This window comes from Lissotriton vulgaris, chromosome 3_1, assembly GCF_964263255.1.
Source record: "Lissotriton vulgaris chromosome 3_1, aLisVul1.2, whole genome shotgun sequence".
Classification (NCBI taxonomy): Eukaryota; Metazoa; Chordata; class Amphibia; order Caudata; family Salamandridae; genus Lissotriton; species Lissotriton vulgaris.
Window position 1 is genome coordinate 475933631 of NC_141689.1, and position 26122 is coordinate 475959752.

General features: G+C 48.2%; 1 protein-coding gene across 1 annotated transcript in view; it reads left to right on the forward strand.

The window, feature by feature from the left end:
* Positions 1-26122, forward strand: part of ERBIN (erbb2 interacting protein) — a 710182-nt gene that overhangs the window by 387823 nt on the left and 296237 nt on the right. Inside the window, exon 5 of the mRNA XM_086963488.1 lies at positions 11833-11950. Coding sequence (XP_086819614.1) covers positions 11833-11950 — 118 coding nt within the window. The remainder of the gene's footprint in view (positions 1-11832; positions 11951-26122) is intronic.

Below are 26122 nucleotides of genomic sequence, written 5' to 3' on the forward strand. Positions count from 1 at the left end.
TAAAAATATCTCAGTGCATGTCAGATTCAAGAACACATTCTATTATTAGCAATTATTAAAGGTCAAATACACTCAATTCATAACAGTTTTTAACCCCTTCGCTGCGGCGGCTATTCCGCCACAGCGCTAAAGGGGCGGGGCGGCCGCGCGGCGGCCGCATGCTGGTGACAGAACCGCTCCGTCACCAGCCGCGGTTGAGCTATGCTGGTGACGGAGCGGCTCCGTCATGACCCGCCCCGCTCTTTAGAACGCCCGCGCAGGCGCGAAATCAGCGCCGCGCAGGCGCCGGGGCTGGGCCATGACGGAACCGCTCCGTCATCAGAAAGGCGCACCCGCAGCTGATGACGGAGCGGTTCCGTCATCAGCATGCAAAGGGTTAAAATTTACACGCAGCAGTGTGAGTGATTAGGAAAACACTGACCAAACCCGCCTCTGCGGATCTCTTTTTTTGCTTTAGAGTGTGTGTCCATGCTGCGGCCATAAAGACATTTCTGCTTACCACAAACGGTCTTGTTACTACCAAAGCTAAATTTAGAGGGCAACAATTCAAACTTATGGGCCAGCAAATTTGATAAATAAAAAGGAATGGAAAACATCTTAAGGCTGTTGGTCATGAGTATCACCACCAAACAATTTGCTCATCATTGGCCTGTTAACTCTGGCCATGTTGGCACAGATATCTCCACTAGTAGGAGTCCTCTCATAAGCAGCTACACTAAACACTACTGTGGCCCCAGGAGTCTCGCAGTTAAACTGGTTGGGCATGGTCAGTGCCTCTTAACCAAAGGATATCAACAGCAGAAAAATTCTGAGGGATTTATTTATCTTTGTTGTCAGTTTTCTGGATCTTATCTATTTCAATCCCTATACTGAATATTTAGATTTTCCCATATTATGGTTACATTTAGACTAGACAAAATGAACTATTTGAGACATGGAAGATATTGTAAATCAAATCATATTTATTACTTTCTACCCAAAATATACACCAGTTCATCACATAAGAGATTGAAATCTATAAAGGACACCAAAACATACAACACTAGATAAACATGCATGGATACTACTATTTGTTTTAAGCTTCACTCGCGGTCTCAAAATATTATTAATTCAAGATGTTACCAGTCTTGTTATTATGTCAAAATTTACAGGATCAAATCTATTTATGTTCTGCTTGTCTCGTCATGCACAAGACCATCATCCAGAAAGATATTATCCCAGCTATGGTCCATAACACTCTGGATAGAAATATATACAAAAAAAGAATACTCCTCTCATCCTATAATCTATTTACAACAAAAATAATTTTACCAACAAGTAAGTCTGAAATTATTTTTTCCTAAAGAGGGCTAGTTTATAAAGACATGAAATCAATCAAATTAAAAATTCATACATAATGAAAATATGCAGAGGTATATCTCAACTAGAGGAGGCATTTGAAATTATTTCCTGACACTGTTGACAGTATTGTGTGACACATAGAGTAGCCACCGCAAGTGGATTATTAGAGTTCTCCTGCTATCAAACTGCAACCACTGTTGTGATCCATTAGTACTGGAGACAGTTCACATCATTGTTTTCCTAAACTTGCTTCGTTACTGGATCAGGCCTCATTCCTTGCCTGTTGGGTTTCTGCTTGCCTGAGGCGAAGTTTTAAGGATTCTGGTTGTAATGTGGAGTGTTGGAGGAGGGGAGATATTTTACTGTTACTTAATACTTCTACCAGATTATTGTTTAAAATAGCATGCCAGCCTTGTTGTTCTGAGATCTTTCCGGGCTTGGATTTCACAGAAAATATTTCCAGAGGTTTCCAGATCTTTCCCTTGTTTTGGACTCCGTAGGTACTGTATTGCCAAAGAAAAGAAAGGGAACTCTTTTCTCAACTTTTATCAGTAAAAAGGACCCAAAAAGAGTGCAAGTATATATACATGCATAAACTATGAAGGAGACTCTAATTTTGAAAGGTCACTCTCTTTGCTTAATGTATCAATGCTGCTTAATCTTCCTTTATGGAACTTAAATTACCTCTCCTTTAAGTCAACAATATATGTAATGCATTTCATACTGTCCCTGTACGATTTATTACGGTCCTAATTAACGGGTGTTAATCTCCTATTTTAAAGGTACCTAATTTACCAACTTCGAATGTTGAAAGGCTAAGTCATGCTTTTCAGAATTCAAACGTGTGACCCATATATAACCATATGTCTTAGGGCTCCGCGTCGAATCACTCACCCTGCTGGCCAGCATATGCTCCCAACATCACTCATTGAGGCTTAGATTTGTCGGCGCAATATGTAATTGAAGCCTATCGCTGTGTCTTGCACAGAGTGTAATTGAAGGACCTGTTGTCTACGTCTGACAAATAGGATGTTTGCTCCTTTCCTGGTATTTAGTAAGCCTTTGCAACGGAGGAAGTCTTTTTGCCCTCATCTGTGTACGTGTTTTGTGAAGCCATCTTTCACCAAGGAGAGTCCTACAACGAGTGGTAAAAGGGGAAAGCATAAACATACAAAGGAATGCAGCAATAGAAGGGTATCTTTCCTCTAGCACAGCCATTGCCTCTTAAGAACGCAAACAAGGTTTCCATAAAATGTGGGTCCAGATCCCCCCCCCCCCACTCTTCTCCTGTATTTGAAACCTGCAATCTTTCCATAGCAGCTCCAATATTAAATGTTTGATGTTTGGGACTAAAAGATAAGGGATATTACATACAGCTTTCAAAAGAGTTTTTCAATCCATTTACAAAAAGGGAATCCCTTGAACCAGCTATGGTTGCCCTGTGAGGTGACGCCACTTGTTAATAATACTCATGGACATCAACTCCATTGTTAGATTGTTTTTTTTTAGTTTTTTTTTTTTATATAGCGCAAACTAGACCCGAAAATATCCGGTGTCAGAGCGCTTTACATGGGCACCAGTTTCGTTACAGATGGACACATTCATTTTTTTGTTAGGCACAGGGAGATTAAGTGATTGCCCAGAATCACAGGATGTTGAGTGTCAATGCCGAGACTCGAACCCGGTTCCCCCAGCTTCGAGGTGGACTGCTCTAGCTGTAAGGCTACATCCTCTCCCAATCCTCTCTCTTCTTTTCGCCATCAGGTTTGAACGTATGTGCTTTCTCTCCTGGCCGAGACTGTATGGATCTCTTTTCAATTTCCAATCCACTGTAACCCGCACCTTTATTGTTTTTGATCGCGTTACCACGCTGAGCATTGAGGGACAATCGCCTGCCGGATTGGTGCACTTCTACTGCGGCCCCTCTAGGGCCTCGTCCATTGGGGCCTTCAAAATTACTCTCCACTAGGTCCTCGGCAAACGGCCCTCCTGGTGGTGGAACAGACACCTGCACGTTTTTAGCCCATGCTCCTATGCAAAATAGCCATGGACCGACTCCCATCAAGTCTGTAACCTCTGTTGGTCACCGGAACACAGGGAAGCAGATTGCAAGGCATGTTGGCCTTTCTGCTCTAAAAAGACTCTGGGACCACGCTGGCTCGAAAATGCAGCGGAAAGCCACCAACGAAACTCCTGACCTCTTCGGCCACCACTACATCAGGGAAGAACACCCACAGGCTTCTGTAGTGGAGAAGGAAGAATTCTTCATCAAAGCATGTCCAGGACTTCAAAATCACAGAAACCACAACTGAGGTTGAAGCTGTGAGTACTGTACCCCCTGCCCCTCAGCTCAGGGTGGAACACAATTAAAAACACCTAACACCTCTAGAAAAAGAGGTATCGGACCTCATTGCCTCATGGCCATGGTTGGCACCGGGCGACTCTCTGAAACCCCGCCCTCAGGCTCGGCTAAGAAACACTAGCCGAATCCAAAGCTTTGGGCATCAGCACCTATCCGCTCACCAGTACCAAGTCGACCTTTCATGTCTTCTGGTTCGGCTCCAAGCAGAACTTCGGCACCGAAACGCAAACACAGCTGTAAACTGAAAGCTTCCAAGCCAAAAAAGACTGTTGAGGTTCCAGTTGAACCCATTCTCCACACTTTCAACACTCTCCCTACCCCATCACTCTCCCCACCCCCCATCACTCTCCCCACCCCCATCACTCTCCCCACCCCCATCACTCTCCCCACCCCCACAACCTTATCTCCACCACAGTCTGTTGAGGATCCCTAAGACATATCACCTCAGGGATCCCCTGGTGGTGGCACAGGTGGGCAAGAAATAGGGGACCACACTTGGTACACATCCACAAAATGACCCCTGGAATGCATATGACATAGACCCTTCAGGGGAAACGAGCCCTGATTTAAACCCAGCACACCCCTCGCCGCCGGATGATTCTACCATATACCAGGAGTTATTAGGCAGGGTTGCTGCGTTCTATGATATTGAATTACACAAGTACCTCTAGAAGAGGATTTGCTCTTTGAAACCTTGTCAACAATACCCAGGGTTACCCAGTTTCTACCTTTGCTGAAAGGGATGATGCGTCATACAGCCAACATCTTCAAAGACCCTGCCAGGGCCTGTATCAATACACCACGGGTCAACAAAATGTATAAACCTTCTACCTCCGACTGTATTTTTATCAGACAAAAGGCCCCACCAGACTCATTGGTGGTTATCAGTGCTTGTAAAAGAGCAAACTCACAAGCAGAGATGCGCACCCTCCCGACAAGGAGAGCAATTGCATTGACGCAGCAGGAAAGAGAGTGGCTGCCCAATCAGCAAGCCACTGGGGTATCGCCAACTTTCAGGGTTTGCTGGCCAGGTACAACCATGCTCACTGGGAAAGAGATGGAGGAGCTCCTCCAACATCTGCCAGATGTGCACAGAGAAGGGGTTCTGGAATTTTTGACAGAGCGCAAACTTATCTCCAACACTTCTATCAGAGGTGCCCTAGATTCAGCCAACACAGCGGCACGAGAAATTACTTCAACCATCCTACTGCTGTGCCATGCTTGGCAACGTATTTCACGCTTTAAAGCAGAGGTCCAATAAAGAGCCCCTCCTTGGGCCACAGATTGATGAGGCCCTAGAAAAAATTAAAAAAAACATGAAATGGTGAAAGCCATTGGAGCCCTTAAGGCGGACGCTCCTTCTTCTACATCGCAGCAAAGACCTGGAACACCCTCCCCACGTACCTTCTGACCCTCACTTCACTTCCAGAATTCCGAATAGCCCTCAAGACTTGGCTGTTCTAATAAGCCTACGGGTCTGCAAGGACCTGGATAATCTATTTATTGATTTATTTATTTATAGTCTTAGAACACGTGCAGCTACCCAACAGGGTTTCCCAGCGCTGGACAAGTGGATGCCAGGCAATGCAGGTGCTATGCAACAGGCCGAATGAGTGTCAGGCCAGGTCGCTAAAAAGCAGAGTCTTTAAGTGCTCACAGAAAGCTAACAGAGTGAAAATTCCTCAGATCAATAGGGAGAGCATTCCAGAGCTTGGGGAGCAGGGAAGTAAAGAAGCTGCCCCTCATACGGACAAGATGAAACCTGGGAACTGAAAACAGTGAGACTGGAGGATCTCAACTGTTGTGCCGGTACATAAGGTGTTACCAATCTGTGAATGTAGGAAGGAGCAAGGCCACATTTGACCTGAAACATGGAACACATGGCCCTAAACTCAATGCACTTATTGACTTTAAGCCAATGAAGTTGGTGGAGCAGAGGAGATGCAGAGGTGCATCTAGGCAGATGGAAAAAGAGACTCGCAGCTGCATTCTGAATAACCTGCAATCGGTGGACTAAGGCTTTATCTGCACCTAGATACAGCACATTGCCATAGTCCAGTCTGGATATCACCAGAGCCTGCAAAACTGTTCTCTGAGCTGCAGGTGGAATTAGCCAGAGGATTTGTTGATCCATTTAAGCAAAGAAGGATGCGGTGACCCTGGACACCTGAGGTTTGAGGGATATTTTTTTTATCAATAATGAAGCTCAGGTTTTTGACTTTGAAGACAGAGACCGGCAAAGGGCCAGGGTTTAGTTCCCCAAAGTTCAGGGTTATTACCCAGAACAAGCACCTCAGTTTTAGTGCTGTTTAGCTTCAGGGCATTACTAGTCATCCAAGAGGAGACCTTACTCAAGCCCAGCTGAAGCAGGGAGGGATCTTGATGTTGGGCCTGAACCTGTTGGCTGATTAGCGCACATATTTAGTCCTGATTTATTGATTGATTCAGATACCTTGACTTCGAGGCAACTTTCACTGCTCCAGCTATTGTAGGAGCTCCAAAACTACCCCTCAAGCAGCCTCCACCTCATACCAATGAGGCCAAAGTCATTATTTCTCCCCCAGAGGTTACTACAGGGGCTCCTATAGGGGCAACAATATTAAAGGAAGGTAGAGGCAAAGGTGCTTCCCCATGCGAGGGAAAACCCGCAAACAAACAGTGACTTCCCTCACCTTCTCCCCCAACTGTAAACACCTGTCAGGGGCGTCTCCAACAGTTTATACCCTCATAACAATCAATAACATCGGACCAGTGGGTATTGGACATTATCCAACATGGCTATTGTCTGGAGCTCATTACCACACCTCCCATCATACCACCTCGCACCCACAGGTTTTCACCTGAATATCAAACACTGCTCAAAGAGAAAGGTCAAGCTCTTCTTCTCAAAAGAGCTATAGAACCTGTCCCTCTTTACCATCAAGGATCAGCAGTATACTCCCTATACTTCCTAATCCCCCAGAAGAAAAAAGTGTACGTCGTATTCTAGATCTAAGGCCCCAAAGCCACTACATCCTGTCAGCACTTTCATATGGTCACACTCCCAAGATGTGATCCCACTCCTTCAACAAGGCAACTTTCTCACAGCCCTCTATCTAAAAGACACATATTTCCATATTCTAATACACCCAGCTCATCCCAAATACCTCAGGTGTGTAATAGCAGGAACAGTACATATTCAAAGTCTTACCCTTCGTAATCACTACTGCACCACGGGTATTCATTAAGTGTTTAGCCGGTGTAGCAGACATCAGCACAGACAAAACATCCATGTTTTCCCTTATATGGACGACTGGCTCATCAAAGACTGTACTCATCATCTATGCCAGCAATTCGGGCAAGCTACCATAGATCTACTTCACCAACTAGGAGTCACTGTCAATCCCACAAAATCTCACCTTCAACATCAGCAAATACAACCTTATCTATGGGAAATGCTAAACACAAACCTAGGATTATCATATCCCTATACAACAGGAGTCCTCCTCCCTTACTTCCACAAATGGGGAGTTACACAAATTGATCTATTCCCAACAACAGACAATGCAAAATGCCCATACTTTGCCTCCAGGTTCCCACACACACTATTCAAGGGCAATGCTCTATGAATGAATTGGTCAGGGATATTTGCCTATGCATTTCCCCCTCTCCTTCCCTTTCAGGTTCAGAAACTCAGGCAAACATCTCTCATACTAGTAGCCCCTACATGGGCGTGCCAGCCATAGTCACAACGCTACTAGAACTCTCAGTGGTTCCCTACCAGAACCTGCCTAACAGGCTGGACCTTCTCACTCACAAACATGGTGAAATCAGGCACCCATTTCCCAAAACACTAAACTTTGCGATATGGCTCCTGAGGTCATAGAATCCAGTATCTCAATCTTCCACTAGAATGTATGTCTATTTTCAAAGAAAATGTAAACCCACAACAAGGGCCTCAATCTTCCACCAGAATGTATGTCTATTTTCAAAGAAAATGTAAACCCACAACAAGGGCCTCAATCTTCCACCAGAATGTATGTCTATTTTCAAAGAAAATGTAAACCCACAACAAGGGCCTCAATTTTCCACCAGAATGTATGCCCATTTTCAAAGAAAATGTAAACCCACAACAAGGGCCTCAATCTTCCACCAGAATGTATGTCTATTTTCAAAGAAAATGTAAACCCACAACAAGGGCCTCAATCTTCCACCAGAATGTATGTCTATTTTCAAAGAAAATGTAAACCCACAACAAGGGCCTCAATCTTCCACTAGAATGTATGTCTATTTTCAAAGAAAATGTAAACCCACAACAAGGGCCTCAATCTTCCACCAGAATGTATGTCTATTTTCAAAGAAAATGTAAACCCACAACAAGGGCCTCAATCTTCCACCAGAATGTATGTCTATTTTCAAAGAAAATGTAAACCCACAACAAGGGCCTCAATCTTCCACCAGAATGTATGTCTATTTTCAAAGAAAATGTAAACCCACAACAAGGGCCTCAATTTTCCACCAGAATGTATGCCCATTTTCAAAGAAAATGTAAACCCACAACAAGGGCCTCAATCTTCCACCAGAATGTATGTCTATTTTCAAAGAAAATGTAAACCCACAACAAGGGCCTCAATCTTCCACCAGAATGTATGTCTATTTTCAAAGAAAATGTAAACCCACGACAAGGGCCTCAATCTTCCACCAGAATGTATGTCTATTTTCAAAGAAAATGTAAACCCACAACAAGGGCCTGGTACGCAGCCAAGTGGAAAAGATTTGGCTGTTGCTTCCACAATAAACACATCAATCCTCTCAATGGCACTATACAAAACATAATCTGTTACTTGCTGCTTTACAGTTCTCTGGTCTCGCTTTCACATCCATATGATTACACCTTGCAGCAACAGCTGCCTATCTCCAAAACAGACAACACCTCTCATTACTTAAAGTACCTGTTATTAAGGCCTTCATGGAAGAGCTTAAAAGGGCGATTCCACCTCTGCTTCTACCTGCGCCCTCAAGGAATCTTAACATTGTTCTCACAAGACTCATGGGTCCTCCATCCAAACCCTTACATAACTGCCCCCTCCAAATTCTGTCATGGAAGCTAGCATTTCTTATTGCCATCACATCACTTAGACATGTTAGTGAGCTCCAGCCAATAACCTTAGAAGAACCATTCTTCCAACTCCACAGAGATAGGGTGGTCCTTCAAACCTACCCAAATTTCCTCCCAGAGCTCGCCTAACATTTTCATCTCAGCCAGTCAATTGAGTTGCCAGTTTTTTTTCTCACAACCAGACTCATTTGCAGAAAGGGCTATGCATATATTAGATGTCAAAAGGGTCATCATGTACTACATTGACAGAACAAAAGCTTTTTAGGAAAAACAAAGCACCTTTGTATAGCCTTCTCACCACCACAAAAAAGAAAGCCTATATCCAAATCTGGAACCACCAGATGGATAGTCTAATGCATTCAAACTTGTTACATTAAAGCCAACATAACTTTACCAACACCACCTAAAGCACACTCAACTTCTAAACTAGGGACTTCCATGGCCTTCCTGGAAAATATTCCATTAGCTGACCTTTGCAAAGCAGCTATATGGTCCACACCACACACCTTCACAAAGCATTATTGTGTGGATGTTCTAGCACACCAACAAGCTAATGTAGGACAGGCAGTGCTAGGTACACTCTTTCAAACAGCTGCAACACCCAGAGATTAACCACCGCTTTGGGGAGTACTACTTTATAGTCTATGCAAAGCATATATATCTACAGCTACACATACCTCTAATGACTTATGTTCTTAACCCGTAAACATCTGTTTGTGCATGTAGTGCTGTGGATTCACATGTGCCCACCCTCCTCTCTGGACACCTGTGGTTTTGCAGTTTCCTTTACCCCTATTGCTACGCATGGACATCTCTTCACTCTCACCTGCCTGCGGGAAGACAATGGAGTCGATGCCTATGCAAATTATCACCAAGAGGAGGAGTCAATTCATCTTGTGACTTGAAAGATTTCTTTGGAGAAAACAACTTGCACACATACGGATCCAACACTCGATGTAGGAGTATGCAAAGCATGCGATACTACAGCACTACATGCCATGAACAGATGCTTACAGGGTAAGTAACATAATCCTTCCTGGACACCATATTATTGAGAGAACATGCCTTTTGCATCTAGGGCAGTGGGTATGCATAACCTATTCAACTTAGACACTGTGTATTTTTATAGCCTGCTAATGTTCTCATTGGTTGGGGCTGGTAATAAAAAAACGTAGGAAACCTGAGAGCACATTAGGCGGCTGAAAAGACTCAAAGCACCCTCAACACCTTGATATGTATTTGATCGCACGGAGCCATGTGATAGAAAAAAACATCTAGCGTATAATTTCTATAAAAGTATTTTTGTTGGTGCTTTAGCTCCAGAAGGCTTGAGCATCTTTTTTTCCAGATTCGTAACACTTTTTGTGCTGCATTTTGCCTATCTGCATCTTTTAAAATGTATTTCTTTGACTGAACATTGCCTTTGTGTGTCTATTACTGTGGTAAATTGGGCAGCAGTATCTAACTGCTTGACTTCACCATCTCTAGTGCACACGCGTGTAAAGAGGTATTTGGAGGTCAACGGGGACCCCAATTCATTAATGGTAAATGGCATTGCACCTTACAGTTACTGCCCGCAACCAGCGTTTGACCCAAGACCCAAAGTACATGTGGTATACTCTGTCGCTTGAAACTTGAGATTCAGATTTGTTTTCTCAAAAACTCCTGAATATTGCTATGTCTTTGATTAATAATGTTATACCCGTTTTGCTGTCATGTTGGTATTTTAATTTCCCAAATAAAGATACAGCCTTTATCTCCTGTTGAAGTGAATAGGGCCTAGCACATCAGTGGTAGAGGCCATTGTGAAGTGCCGTGTGTCATGCATTTTCACCATCGCCAAATAAGTCGATTTCCGGGAGTTTAAATTCCTACAGTAGTATATAGGGATGCCCATTAACCTTGCAAGAATATGAGCTTAGAACATAATATAAACAAATTGTTCTTAAGAATAGATTATTATTGTTCTGGAGAGGTAACACGTGCCATTTCGCTGCCATTTTGTCATATTTCCTTTAAATGAGTCGTTTACCTTTTCGTTTTTCTATAGGTGATTTACTTCTTATGATTAATTAACACCAAAACAAGGGTGTTAGGCTATGAATATTATACAAGGACTTTATGCGTTAAGGATAAAGACATGTTTTAATACAGCTTGATTGTTATAAAATGATTATTAAAAGGGTGAAATATTGAAATATACAAATGCTGTGCAATAGATGAAATAAAAGAAATATAGGCACTTATAAGATGATAGAAAAGTAGAGGATGTATTTAAAAGAAATGTGACAGTGGTAACAGCACAGTTTGTTACCTTAAATGTGCAGAAGAAAATGTATATTCATATAGTAATTTGTCCACTCAGCTACACTTGTTTGTTACAGTCAGGGACACTGGAATTGTGCGGCAGGTGAGGGCCAATTTATGCAGCAGGGTTCAGTAAAATCATACGGCAAGAAAAGGACAATTGTGCGGCATATTGCAGCACATTTTGTAATAGTATTACTACATCATTTCATCATTTTTTAACTTACCAACACTACTGTGTATTAGATGCACCTCATTACTACCCGTTTAACACCCAAATGTAGCAATAAGCAACAGAAATGTGACAATTGCAGCTGTGCTAAAGGGCCTTCCACTAACCATCAGCAGGTGTCGCTGCATTTTAGTAACTTTTGAACCGTTGGAAGTAGAAATACATGTTTTTTGTTAAAATCTCCAGATTATGCTGCAGATGATGAATTATGAGGCAAATGTATAATTATGTGAAAATCGCCACAGCCGCACCATCGCATAATCCCAGTGACCCTGGTTATAGTTTAAAGATGTTTACATGTATAATGAAAACTGAAGATTAACTGTATTTTTAAGCTTTCCCGTATTGTAAGTATATGCACTGACCCTGAAGAACATTTGCCGCCTACCTGTCTGCTGTGCTAAAAAAATACTGTTTTAATACATATGCGTGCGTGAATAAAGACAGCGCAGAGAAGCGCGTGCTAACAGCCTGTTCTGTGTTTTTCAACAGCAACTCTTTAACTGCCAGTGTCTGCATAAGCTGAGCCTGCCGGACAACGATCTGACCGCGCTGCCCGCGTCCATCGCCAACCTCATCAACCTCCGGGAGCTGGACATCAGCAAGAACGGTGAGTTCCTTCCTCGGGCTGGTCACCGTCCGGCCCTAGCCTGTCCATTACTGCCACGGCCGCCAATGTGTCTGGGGAGTGCTCTTCTGCAGCCTGTGAGTGGAATCACCAAAGAGCGCCTGCAATCTTCATTCATTCAGCTAATAATGGGCGCTCAGTCCCGGCCCCTCATTAGCCTTGACCTTCAGTTCTGAAGCACCAGCGTGGCTGTGTGAGACAAGTAGCAGAGGCACGTCCTGTCAAGAAACGGTGAATGACTGATTGCTAATAATCGCCCGCTAATAGCTGGCATTATCCCTGCAGTGGGCAGTGTTCATGGCAGCGCGCCGTCACACTAAGGAAAAGGGGTTCCGTGGCGTCGGAGAGAGCATCTTTCATCTATTTCCCGAATGGAAGTGTGCAGGGTGCAGCTGTTGTGCACGGATTGTGAGTGGTTAAATGAAACTTTGTTCTTTTCTTCGCTCCTTTAACTTTTACCTACTGCAAAGGAGAAGCAGGAAATACAGTAAAGATTAGAAAGCACGCTGAACTCGATTGATAATGTCCAGGAGATATTTTACTAAAAGCCCCTATTGTTGATGGCAGTGGAAAGCAGTTATTTCCTACTATTAGGCTCAATTTCAGCATCCTTTTCTGTTTTTTCTTTCACTCAAACTTTCACTTGACTTTTGTGGGATGGTAAAAAAAAAGTTGGGCGTGGAAGCCATAAACTCTTTTTCATCGTAACTGTTTGCCCTAATGGCTGCCCTGTTAGTCTGTGGGTGAGCCCTGGCTCACACCAATGACATTTCCCTCCAAATCCCTCGACGTTCAGTGTCATCACACCATTTCAGTGGATTTCGTTTTGTTATTGCTCAGTCGAGGGGAGTTTTCTGTGCTGCAATACCATTGGCTTCCTTGAACGTCACCCAGATCAGGTTTTGTTGGTGTCACTTGCTATGTTTGCCTCCTGCGCTGTGCCAGCGACAGGCCTAGACTCAGGGATAGTTTCCATGATCTGACCTCATGTCTGATGACCTCACTTATATTTTCAGCAGCAGACCAGCCAAGGATAGATATCTATGTTGTGTCTTTGTACTGGTGGATGTTGAACCCACCCTACGAGTCATTTTATTTATTGTACAGCAAATTCAAGGTAATCAAACATTTTTCCCCCATCAGACATTTTAATATAAAAAGTCGTATCATTGGAAATTGTAATTTTTTTGGCTACATGAGTTTATTAATGACTTGTGATTGTCAATTATTTACTCTTCCCATCTCGTTTCTCTATTCATACCATTTCTGCTGGAATCTATTTACGCTGGTATTTTGTCTGACAACATACACATACTTAAATAACTTCAGAATTCGAAAGAAGCGAACGCCATGGGCTTAACCTATTTAAAGAGGGAGTCGGGGATGTGCAGGGAGAGGGCCTTGCAGGCGTGGAAATAAGTTTGGAAGATGACCTGCCTACATGTAAGCGATTCCAACTCATGTGACAAGAACAACACATACCCACTGACATCACAGGCTGTGGCATGGAAAGTGTCTAAACCTGAAGGTGCTAAACTGAGTAGCCTCGCTTCAGATGCGCCGCACAGCTGCGGTCGGCACGTGCGGACACATTTGCCTCCAAAGATGCTCTGTGCGCCAGGCACGGGGACACTCAAGGTCGCCGCAGGGTCTCGAGCGCACGCGCGGCCCGGCGCATGAACATTGCCATATTTGGGTGCCGGCCTTTTTACTGGACTGCTCCACGGAGCACGTTTACAGTAAGTGTGCTCCCTCATAGCAAACGTTACTATATATGTGATTTATTTGTCTTATGGAGGATCGTAACAAGCTTCGTTGGAACGTTTACACAAGTCCTTCTGGTAGTTTCCTTGAGGCGAGCGGTGCGCGCGCCGAGCATTGAGCTCCGAGCCTGCTGGCACCGCTCTCCTCCGCTGCTCTTGGCAGGAAGCAACTCCCAAGTTTTAGAGCCGCCACCCTCTGTGGAGAGCACTGTCCGCGCTGTGTTGATTAGGCCTAGTGTTGATCACTTATTTTCTCTGCTGGTCACTTAGGAATCTCAAATAAATGATGTTGGATGCAAAGAAAATTGTACTTCACAAATAAACTAGTTTTTTTTCTCCCAGCCTCTTGAACACTGTTTTGTTTCCAATTATAGGTTTTTTAGGAGAAATCACTTAGATTCTGAAAGGTGCAAACAAAATTGAGCATCTTTTTGCGTTTAATAAAGTTAATTTAAATGTCAAGTCAAGTCAAGTCAGAGAATTTATATAGCGCACTACATACCCAGAGGGTCTCAAGGCGCTTAGGAAGGGGAGGGGGATTACTTGTCAAATATCCACGTTTTAAGTTGCTTTCTGAATGCTAGGTGGTTCTGGGTGAGGCGAAGGTAAGTGGGAAGTGAGTTCCATGTTTTAGCAGCCAGGTATGAGAAGGATCTGCCTCCCATGGTGGTCTTGTTGATGCGAGGTACAGTGGCGAGGGCTTGGCTGGAAGAACGTAGATGGCGGGGGGGGTGTAGAAGGACAGTCGTGAGTTGAGGCATTCTGGTCCAATGTCGTAGAGTGATTTGTGCGCGTGGGTTAGCAGTCGGAAAGTGATTCTCTTATTGACGGGTAGCCAGTGGAGGTCTTTCAGGTGACCAGAGATGTGTTCGCTGCGTGGGATGTCCAATATGATTCTGGCTGAGGCGTTTTGGATTCGTTGGAGTTTCTTCTGGAGTTTAGCGGTAGTACCTGCGTAGAGGGTGTTTCCGTAGTCCAGTCGGCTCGTGACCAGAGCATGGGTGACTGTTTTCCTGGTCTCGGTGGGGATCCAGCGGAATGTTTTTTTGAGCATGCGAAGAATGTTGAAGCAGGATGAGCATACGGCGTTGACTTGTCTGTTCATTGAGAGTGAAGAATCCAGGATAACGCCTAGGTTCCGTGCGTGGTCTGTCGGGATGGGTGCTTTTCCAAGGGCTTCCGGCCACCAAGAGTCGTCCCATGCAGAGGGGGATGTACCTAGGATGAGGACTTCTGTTTTATCTGAGTTCAGTTTCAGACGGCTGTGTTTCATCCATTCAGCGACTTCTTTCATTCCTTCGTGTAGGTTAGTTTTGGCGGTGCTGGGGTCCTTGGTGAGAGAAAGGATTAGTTGAGTGTCATCCGCGTAAGAGATGATGTTGAGGTTGTGTTGGCGGGCGATGGCCGCGAGGGGGCTCATGTATACGTTGAAGAGGGTGGGGCTGAGTGAGGATCCTTGTGGTACGCCACAGATGACTTCGGTGGCCTCGGACTTGAATGGTGGAAGGCGGACTCTCTGGGTTCTTCCGGTGAGGAACGAGGTGATCCATTCAAGTGCTTTTCCTTGTATTCCGATGTTGCTGAGGCGTTGTAAAAGGGTGCTGTGGCAGACTGTGTCGAATGCTGCAGAGAGGTCGAGGAGGATGAGGGCGACTGTGTCTCCATTGTCCAGTAGAGTTCGAATGTCGTCTGTTGCTGCGATAAGGGCGGTCTCAGTGCTGTGTTTTGCTCGGAATCCAGATTGTGAGGAGTCGAGGGAATTGTTGGCTTCGAGGAAAGCGGCGAGCTGGTTGTTGACAGCTTTCTCGATGACTTTGGCCGGGAATGGAAGGAGCGAAATGGGGCGGTAATTTTTGAGTTCGGTGGGGTCCGCTGTGGGTTTTTTCAGAAGGACGGTGAGTTCAGCGTGTTTCCAGTTTTCCGGGAAGGTGGCGGAGTTGAAGGAGCAGTTGATGACGTCTCGGAGGTGCGGTGCTATGACGGAGTCTGCTTTGTTGAAGATGTGGTGAGGGCATGGGTCTGTGGGGGATCCTGAGTGGATGGAGTTCATCAGGCGGATGGTGTCCTCGGTGGAGATTGGGTTCCAGTTGTTAAGGGTGTTCGCGGGGGGAGAGTGTTCAGCATATGGTTGGGTGGGTTGGACTCCGGGTTGGTTGTCGAAGCTGTTGTGGATGTCTGCAATCTTGTTGTGGAAGAATGAGGCTAGGGAGTCGCAGAGGGCTTGAGAGGGGGTGATGTCGTTGGAGTTGGCTGAGGGATTGGAAAATTCCTTGACGATGTTGAAAAGTTCCTTGCTGTTGTGGGCGTTGTTGTCAAGTCGATCCTTGAATGCTGTTTTCTTGGCCTTTCGGATTAGTTGGTGGTGAGTGCGGGTGGCGTTTTTGAAGGCGTCCTTGGTGCTGGTGGTTGGGTCTTTTTTCCAAGCTTTTTCAAGGGTGCGGCAGAGTTTCTTGGACTTCTTAAGATCATCGTTGAACCATGAGGCCTTCTTGTTGCCAGGTTTGCTTTGACGTTTTTTCAGTGGTGCTAAGGTGTCGGCGGTGTTGGATAACCATAGGGTGAAGTTGGCGGCGGCTTGGTTTGGGTTAGAAGAGTGGGCTGGGGTGCTTAGAAGGAGCGATGAGGAGATCTGGTCGGTGGTGATTTTGTTCCAGTTTCTTTGTAGAGTTGGTTGGAGGTGGTTGGTGGGTTTGGGCTTGTTGTAGGTGAAGTGAACGCAGCTGTGGTCAGTCCAGAGGAGATCCGTAGTGTGGCTGAAGGAGACATGATTGCTGGAGGTGAAGATGGGGTCGAGTGTGTGACCTGCGATGTGGGTGGGGGAAGTGACCAGTTGTTTAAGTCCGAGGTTGGCGAGGTTGTCCAAGAGGGTGGTGGTGTTGCGGTCGTTGTTCTTTTCAAGGTGAAAGTTGAGGTCTCCCAGAAGGATGTATTCTTTGGAGGGGAGCGCGTGTGGAGTGATGAAGTCCGTGATGTCTTCACTGAATTTTGCGCGGGGTCCTGGTGGTCTGTAGAGGAGGGTGCCTCTGAGTGTGGTCTTGGGGTCGATGTGGATCTGGAAGTGAAGGTGTTCGGAGTTGGTGAGGTTGGAGTCAGAGCTGGTTGAGATGCGGATTGATTTCTTATGGACGATAGCGATTCCTCCTCCTGTGTGGCCGGTACGATCTTTGCGCGTGATCTTATAGTCTTCAGGGATGGCAATGGTGATGTCTGGGGCGGAGGAAGCGTTCATCCATGTTTCCGTTAGGAAGGCGATGTCTGGAGAGATGGTGTCAAGTAGATTCCATAGGTCAATGGCGTGTCTGTGGACCGAGCGGGTGTTGAGAAGGATGCATTGTAGGTGGTTGGGGTCGGGAGTCTGAGGTGTGGTCGAAGCGGAGATGTTGTCGGTGCCGCTGAATTTGCAGGAGTAGCAGAAGAAAGGTCCATGGGTGTGTCCAGGAGCGGCTTGGACGCAGTTGGGGGCGCGACCGGGGTTAAGGGCTAGGAGGGTGGCGGCATCGTAGGAAATGCGAGAGGGTTGGGCAGCGCGAGGGGCAGGGGGTCTGGCGCTGGGCGCGGTCCAGGCGCGGACGGGCGTAGACGGGCTTACCTTTGGCGCACCTTCGGCGCGGATTGGGCGCGGTCGCTGCGCGTAAACGCTGCGCGCGGGAACTGCTGTCATATATGGATAGTGAAGGGGGAGGGGCGAGGGCGGCTCAGCTGGGAGGCGGGGCGGGCTGCGCACGACAACAACAAACAAAATGGAGGAGGGGGGAGCACAACAGAGCGCTTGGGGAGAACGCGCTAATGCAGTATAAAATAAATGACAATCGGGTTAAAGCGCCTACTGAACAAAGCGGCAGCCAGGCACAGCTGAAGGCTAAAATCACGAAGCAAATTCGGCCAGAGCGCTAATGCAGCATAAAATGTAATCACAATCACGTTAAAGCGCATACACAGCAAAGCGGCAGCCAGGCACAGCTGAAGGCTGAAATCACGAAGCAAATTCGGCAAGAGCGCTGCTAACGATACCACTGAGGCGCCAGGGGCACTGGGAGCGACCACTCCGGCCAAAGCGTAGAGTGAGTCACGATTTCAACTGCACAAGCTGACTTCAACAATGTAGGATTGTATTTGGAGCACACTTTTACGTAGATTTATGCAAGTAGCTCGGAACGGAGTTCTATTTTGTCGGAGGGTACCCATACCAACTTGATAAACCTCTTATTCCACTATATGGTGTCTCCCAGCAGAGCTTTCTTCTTCAGGTGTAGGCTTCCCAGGTACAGGAGTGTTCTCAGGTGGTGGTTGAGGTGCCAACTTTATCCTATGCAGGAGCCAGTGATTAGAGAAATTCTACCACCCAATCCTAACCATTTTCATGCAGTACCTCCACCTCCTTGTGCAGCACTTTGTCTTTACCTTACTAAATCAAATTAATTTAATGTTAGGAGAGACAAGCAATGTATTTATTCTAATACTGTTGCAGCAAGCGGTGCATTCATTATGGCTTCCACGAGGCCGAACAACTTGGGACAGCAGCAGTCGGGCGCCGGTGCTCCCAGGACAGGCACCAGCAGCATTCAGTGGTGCAGAGCCAGGAGTGGGGTGCATGATTGCAAGGGTTATTCCCAGTCAGGTGCGAAGCGGGGTCTGGCTGGGGGATCATAGCAGGCATATTTAATTTTGGTGCTTCCGTGGGAGAGATGAAGAGCAGCACTACAGTGCAACTAAGGCAAGTCTACGAGTCTAGCCAGGGGTTGGTGCAAGGTGGCAAGGCAGGTTCACAAAGAGCCTCACCAACTGTGTGAGTCCTAGGCAGCTACAGGCAGGACAGCTAGGAGGGCGTTGTATCCAGTGGGCAGAAGAAAGCAGTTTGAGAACACAAGCATGTTCTCTAGCAAAGCAGCAGGCACCACAGCTGGTTCCAGCATAGGAGCTCACTGGGAGTGCTCTAAAGATGCCATTCTGGCCTGTAGCGCCGGTTACTGGGCCGGGCTAGTGGCGGTTAGACACGTTTCTGCTAAATAGCTGGAATGTCTTAAAGTGTTTTTTAGACTAGTCTTACAGCCTGCTGCATGACACACACTGGTACAAGAACTCTTAGGTCATAGCACAGGCAACACACCGGACCCCGGCTAGGGTGGTCAGACGCTGAGCGTTAGAATGATTACTGCTAGTCAGTGTCTCAGAAAGTGTCTTTTTTAAATAATGCAGCCTACATAGGTAGGCTATGTGTAACTCAGTCAGCCTCTTCTCCTGAGGCTTGTCCTACCCCCCAATCAAGCCTCATTGTATTGTAATGTTATGTGCTTAGACTAGCCATGCAACTTGCTCTCAGCCACAGGTTAATAATAGCGGGTGGCGCCGTGCTGTAATCAGCAAATGGATTCTTATTAAATTGCTCAATGTGTCTTTTTTTTTTTTTTTGTGAAAACCTTTATTGAACCTTCACAGTTGTTACACAGCTTGTCGCCTACAACCCAACTGGGCCGGCCGCCAAGTAAGTGTCAAGTAAGAAAAAAAAAACCCATCATAACTATACAATTGTGCCTGCGTTCTTTGAGGACGGGAAGGTAGAATCTAGAAACAAATTGTGAAGGAAAAATGCGAATGTTCCATGCTGGGTGTGTGAGGTTTTCATTTTCTGTTTTAAACCTAAAGAAAGAACATTCAAAACTTCGGGAAGTCACATTACGATCAATATAATAAACTTAATGCCAGTTAGATGTGAGCGTAATTCGGAGTTAGGGCCAACAGCCCGTTGCCCTTCATGCTAGGTAAAGTGTGAGCCGTCCCTCTCCATCTCCCTGACCCTCCCGGTGCACCCCCCCCGCAGCACTCAGCCCCCCTAGCCCATTCAGTCTTCTTCGTCTGAGTCCATTGCGTCATCTTCAGGAAGTGGGTCACAAATCTCGCCCCGGTACGTGTTCCATGGGGACCATACTTTGTTCCACTTGGCCGGGCACGCCCTGTTCAAATACACTGCCCGTTCTGTGACCATAGCCCTGTCCATATTTACACACCATTGTGAGGCCGTCGGTGGGCCCGCCACCCCCCAGCGCTGCGCGATATCCCTCTTGGCCACCATCATTCCTAGCGTTACCCAGAGGCGGCCATGCCGGGACAAGTCAGTTGGCTCCCACACATTGAGAAGGCAGCGTCGAGGTTCAGGGAGCACTGAGACCTCCAACACCTGTGACACAGTGCGCATGACTTGACGCCAATAGGATTGTATAACTGAGCAGTCCCAAAATGTGTGGAAGAGTGTGCCCTCCTCCCCGCAACCCCGCAAGCAGAAGGGGTCAGGGGCTCGCTGTATGCGGTGAAGCAATGTTCTGGTGTAATATGTTCTGTGCAGAACTTTGAGTTGGATGAGTCTCATTCTAGATGATATGCCCGCTTCCTTAGGGGACGCCAGTGCCTCGTTCCATTCGTGTTCATCCATCTCGCCCACGTCTTGCCCCCATTTCTCCTTAAGAGGCACCAGCGGGTCTGGGGAATTGTTAAGGAGTTTCCGGTAAGTGAAGGAGGTGGCCTTTTCCACCATGTAGTCAGTCAAGAGGCGATCCTCCAGCGGGGACGACTCGGGGAGAGTTGACCCCGCCGGAATAGCCGCCAATAATGCGTGACGGATTTGGACATATCGGTAGGTTTCATGTGGCCCCAGGTCATAGAGTTCCCTCAGGCGGTCAAAAGTAATGATAGCCCCACGGTCCCACAAGTCCCCCACTGTCGAAATGCCAATGTCGTCCCAGCGGGAGAACCCCTTACTGGTCCGAAGGTTGCCCAAGGCACGTGTGTCCCAGAGTGGCGTGAGCTTGGTGATTGTGCCTTTCCACCCAAGCGCAGCGGTGGCTGCATGCCAGGTAGCTACTGTGAGCCTAGTGGGCCCCCTTAGCGACCTGAGTTTTCGTTTATCATAAAGCGGGGCCAGCAGGGTGCTGGCTCCCAGCTGGGCCCTGTCAGCCTGGAATGCTGGGTCCGATTGCGATGCGTGCAACCATTGATTGATCGGTCTGAGCTGGGCCGCCCAATAGTAGAGGTGGAGGTTGGGAAGTGCGATGCCACCCTCGTACCAGCTCTTGCATAGCTTGGCGTGAGCTATCCGCGCTGGGCGGTTACCCCACAACAGACCAGAGACCACTGCCGCCACCTTCTTGAAGTACCTTGGGGGCACAGCAAAAGGGGTATTGTCCAGAATATATAGAAAGCGGGGCAGGGACTTCATCTTAAACAGGGCTGCTTTCCCCAGCATCGTCAACGGTAATCCTGCCCAGAAGCTTGCATCTCGCTTGAGGCGGTCCAGCGGTGGTGTTAGGTTCAGTTTTCCGTATTCCGCCGGGTCACCCGTGACGTGAATACCGAGATATTTAAATGAGGAACCGGCCAGTCGCAGAGGGCAGTGTGGACCAACCGTTGGGTGGCTGCCCGTCAGGGCATACAATTCGGATTTGCTCCAATTGATAGTGTAGCCCGACACTTCTCCGTGGTCATTGCAAATGCGCAAGAGAGCCGGTATGCCGTGATCGGGATCTGTCAGATATACCAGCATATCATCCGCATAAAGCGATATGCGGTCCTCCCAACCCTCCCCCCACTTAATCCCTTTAAGCAAGGGGGTAGTCCTGATGCGGATCGCCAAGGGCTCCAGTGATAGCGCAAATAGCAGGGGGGAGAGAGGGCATCCTTGTCAGGTGCCTCGCCTGAGTGGGAAGGAGTGCGAAATGTGGCCGTTCGCCACCACATGTGCTACTGGTGCGGTGTATAGCAGTTTGATCCAGGAGATGAAAACGGAACCGAATCCCATGTATTGGAGAACCTCAAAGAGATAGGCCCACTCCACCATGTCAAAGGCCATTTTTGCATCAAGGGCCAAAATGACAGCGGACTCGCCTATGTCATCCGCTTTAGCTAACACCCCATGCACCCGTCGGAGATTGAGCGAGGTGTTCCTGTGGGGCATGAACCCCGACTGGTCCGGGTGAATAAGGTCAGATAGATGGGGCATGAGCCGATTTGCCAAAAGCTTTGCTAGAATTTTGCTTTCCGCGTTAAGTAAAGATATAGGGCGGTACGAGGAGCATTCCTCCGGGGGCTTACCGGGCTTAGGAATAGCCACGATCGTGGCCGTTCGTTGGTCCAGTGGGAGCACCCCCTTAGCACGGCATTCTTCGTACATTCGGAGCAGGTATGGGCCTAGAACGTCAGTGCGGTCTTGAAACCATTCGATTGGAATGCCGTTTGGCCCCAGCGCCTTGCCCGTATGGAGGGCCCCGATGGCGATCCGCAGTTCGTCAGCGGTGAATGGCGCCTCAAGCTCAGTTGCAGCCTCCGGTAGTAGTGCCGGAATGTTCAAGTCATATAGTGCGCTTTGGGCTGCAATTGCAGTAACGTCCCGTTCCGGGGTGTAGACTTTCTCAAAGTGGGCAGCCAGTGCCTCCACTATTCGATCAGGGTCAGTCTGAGTATTTCCCTCTTCGTCTTTTACCTGTTGGATCCCCTTGGCGCTACCCCCTCTCCTGTCGAGCCAGGCCAACATTTTCCCCGCCTTGTCCCCAACATCATATACTCGATTTTGTGTGTCTGTGATATGGCCTTGTGTGATGTGCCGAGCGTGGTCTGTATACATGCGTTGGACCAGTGTGAGTGCATGCAATGTATCATCAGTGGGGTCCGCTTCGTGGGCAGTGGTGGTTTCGCGCAGTCGGAGCTCAAGCGCCGTGTGGTCAGCCGCCTGCTCCCGTCTATGTGATGTTACAGAGCTGATGGCTTGCCCCCTCAGGACTGTCTTATAAGCCTCCCATAGGACCTCAGCCGAGGCCGCGGTAGGCTCGTTTTCCACGAAGTAATGTGTCGTGGCAGTCTGCAGGGCCTTCCTGACCTTTGGGACCTTAAGATAAGAGGCGTGCATAGGGAAGACGCGGTGGCGTGTTCGTGTTCGTGAGGTAATAGTGAGAGTCAGCGGGGAATGATCTGAGATGCCCCTAGGGTGTATGAGCACCTCCTCTACGCGCTGTAACCCATCCCCTAACGCCAAGAAGTGGTCAATGCGGGACAGACTATTGTGAACGGTGGAGTGGAACGTGTACTGTCGTAGTGTAGGGTGGACATGTCGCCATACGTCTACCAGCCCCAATGCTTCAAGGAAGCGCTGAAACCTGGAAGGACCCCCCGGGAGGGCGGTCGCTGGGAACCTGTCGAGTTGTGGGTCAGCAGGGGCATTAAAGTCCCTGCCTAGTAGGGTGTCTCCCTCTGGGAGGGACAGTAAGAATTCGCCCAGGGCAGGCAACATCACTGAGTGCAATGACGGCGGGAGGTAGACTGAAACTATAGTCAGGGGGCGCCCGTCCCATTGACCAACCACTGACGCAAAAACAGCCCTGCGTATCAGTTTTAGTGCTGAGGGTGATAAAAGTGGATGACTTCTTGAGTAGGATCCCCGTACCCCGGGACCCAGTGGAGAATTCTGAGTGGGTCAGCATTGTATACCCCCGTCTGTCCAGGGCCTTAGTGGCGCTACCCATTAAATGGGTCTCTTGGAGGAGTATTAGGTCAGGTTTATGACGTTTTGATAGAGTTTATGATAGAGTGAAGGCCTCGCTTCACTCTATCACCTAGGCCGCGCACATTCCAGGCTAGAAGCTTGAGGGAGGAGCCGCCCATTCGCGTCTCCTCCGCACGCATCACGTTAGGTCGTACATCCACCATCATCGAACTTTAGAGACAGAAACCATCTCCCCAGCATTATTTCAATGAACATCATAGCACATTTTACTGTTTGTGATCGATAGCATGAACTTCCCGTAAAAACGAACAAATCCCCCCCCCAACTTCCCCCTCCCTGCCTCCCTGCCAAACGGACTCAGAACTGCCCGCCACCCCAACTTAGCAGAGCGCTTATCCCATGCCAGAAACAAAGTACTTGCGCGTCAGGGGAGAGTGTCCCCCAAAGCAGGCGGTCCCTTTGCAGTACTCTGGTCGTCCGGGCCAGCGTCCATGAACGACTTGGTGAACAATCAGAGTGGGAGTTAAGTCCAAGATTCACGCTTTAGTCCCTCGTGGTAGTATCATTCCCCCCCAGCGGCTCCTAAATGGTCCTGCGACGGTGATCCATTCACGCTGTCTCTGGTCGGAGAACGCGAGCCCGGCCGGCTCTCCTCTCCCATCCCGTTGCGTCGGCGGTTGGAAGTGCGGTCCACAGTACGCCAGCCATCCAGCCATTCCCTGGCGTTCTCCGCTGAGTCAAAGAACCAGACCTTCTTATCGGCCACCACTCTCAGCCGGGCCGGAAACAACATGGAGTACGGCAGGTCTTGGTCGCGAAGTGATTTTTTAACCTCTAGGAATGTCCTCCTCCTGCGGGTGACTTCCGCCGTGTAGTCTGGGAAGAAAGAGATCCGTGAATTTTGGATTTGGATAGGCGGTGCCACCCTGGCTGCCTGGAGGACTGCATCGCGGTCTCTAAAGTTAAAGAGTCTCGCCAGGATGGGGCGCGGGGTGGCCCCCGGGGTAGGCGTCCCCCCAGGGACCCGGTGTGCCCGTTCCACTGTAAAAAAGTTGGACAGTCCCTTCGGGGCCAGTTTAGTCTTTATAAGGTCCTCAACATACAGATCCATGGCACCCTTTGTTTCAGACTCCGGAACCCCCAAGATACGGACGTTGTTGCGTCTGGAACGCCCTTCCTGGTCATCCAGCTTACTTTTCAGAAGTTTATTGTCCGCCTGCAGTCTCTCCATTGCCACTTGTAGGTCGGAAACGTCTTCTATTAGAGATTTAGTCACCACCTCCACCTGCTTCACCCTTTCGTTCATTTTCTGGAGGTCGGCTCTAATAAGGGTAACCTCCGCCGCGGTCGAGCCCACCGTAGCCTGTACCTGCTCCAGTGCTCGCAATACATCGTCCAGCGTGGCTTTCTTAGCACCGTCGGTGTCCGCGCCCTTCCCCAGTGATTTGAGTTGTTCAGGTTGGGTGGATGTCTGGTTATCGTAGGCATATTTCCCTAGCTTCGCCTGAGCGGCGGCCTGCCGCTGCCCCTTCCCCGCCATTTATCTCTTCCAGCAAGACAAAGTTTATGGTGGAGCGGGCCGGACGCCCGTAGCCGTCCGCTTGAGGGAGAAGAATGCAGGGGGCCCAGACTGGGTTTGGGCCAGAGGTCGCTGACGCTGGCGGAATGCCGCCGACGGCCGCTGAGCTGTTGCGGCCTCGGCGAGGTCATGCAAAATGGCGACTGGTGCCGCACAGGTCCCTCGGCGTGTGTCGAGCGCAGCCAAGGGGCACCGCTGCGTAGCGCCACCGGATACACAGCGTGAAGGATGAAGTGGTCGGCGGGAAGGGTTGCCAGCCGGTGGTGTCGAGCATTGTCATCAGCGGCTACTTCCGGGTGGTTGCGCCGGGGAGGGTGGACTTCCGCCCGGCCCAAGGATTCACTTGACACCGGTGCTCGCCTCGTGTTATCAGGCCTGTCTTCCGCGAGGGACGTGGATGAAGTTACGTCCCGATGCCGGGGTCTGATCGCTCCCAAATTTTCTGTGCTGGCGCCGTTCGGTCACCGCACCCAGGACACCCTCTTCGGACTGATCAGTAAGCGGATAGGCATGCGGATTGATGCGGGAAACCGCCTTGCTACGGGAGCCTCTCTAGGTTGCTGCCGCCATCATCGGCCGCTAGCCACGCCCCCTCAATGTGTCTTTTTGAAAATAAATTACACTCTGCGGCCGAATTGTGACCCCCTAGCTATGTGTGCGCCCTTCCATTTCTGGTGCTTTCCAGCAATTTTAACATCTTCTTAGAGTTTCTTGTTGCTCAAATAGGTGTAATTTCTAATATTTATACGTTTCCCTCGTCTTCATTGCTTGATTTTGTTCCGGAGAAAGTGTCACTCATAGTTGTTGAAATGTCACTCATAATTACACTAACATTCTAAAAATGTCACACATAGCAATTTGAAGCCTCGGCAGCTATGCTTTTCGCATCTTCTCCTGGTGAAGATTTCAACCTTAAGACTCAGTCACATTTTTGAAGTTTGGATTTATCCAGCAGAGCAAGGCTGCAAGCTGTAGTCGAAGAGGGCTCCGCAAGGGCAGACATTGTCTCTGTGAAGTCCCTCTGGATTGGATTTGTTGCAGCGGAGAAGAATATGGTGGGAGTAACCTGAATCTTTGGCCCAGCCACTATGCACCTTTGTCGGATAGGCTTGGCAAGTTGTCCCCTTCGGGTCTTAAAGCAAAAAGGTGCCAAAGTTTCTAAGTCCCAGGTTTCAGGAAACATTAGTAGGAGTACATTTTGACACCAGCCAAGGGTCCAGGACCCTGGCGACAGAACTTGAGGGTCAAGATTCACTCCAGCAGAGTCCAGGGCAGGTCTAGTTGGAACTGGTCCGTTGAGCTGTTGCAGGAAATGCCTCAGAAAG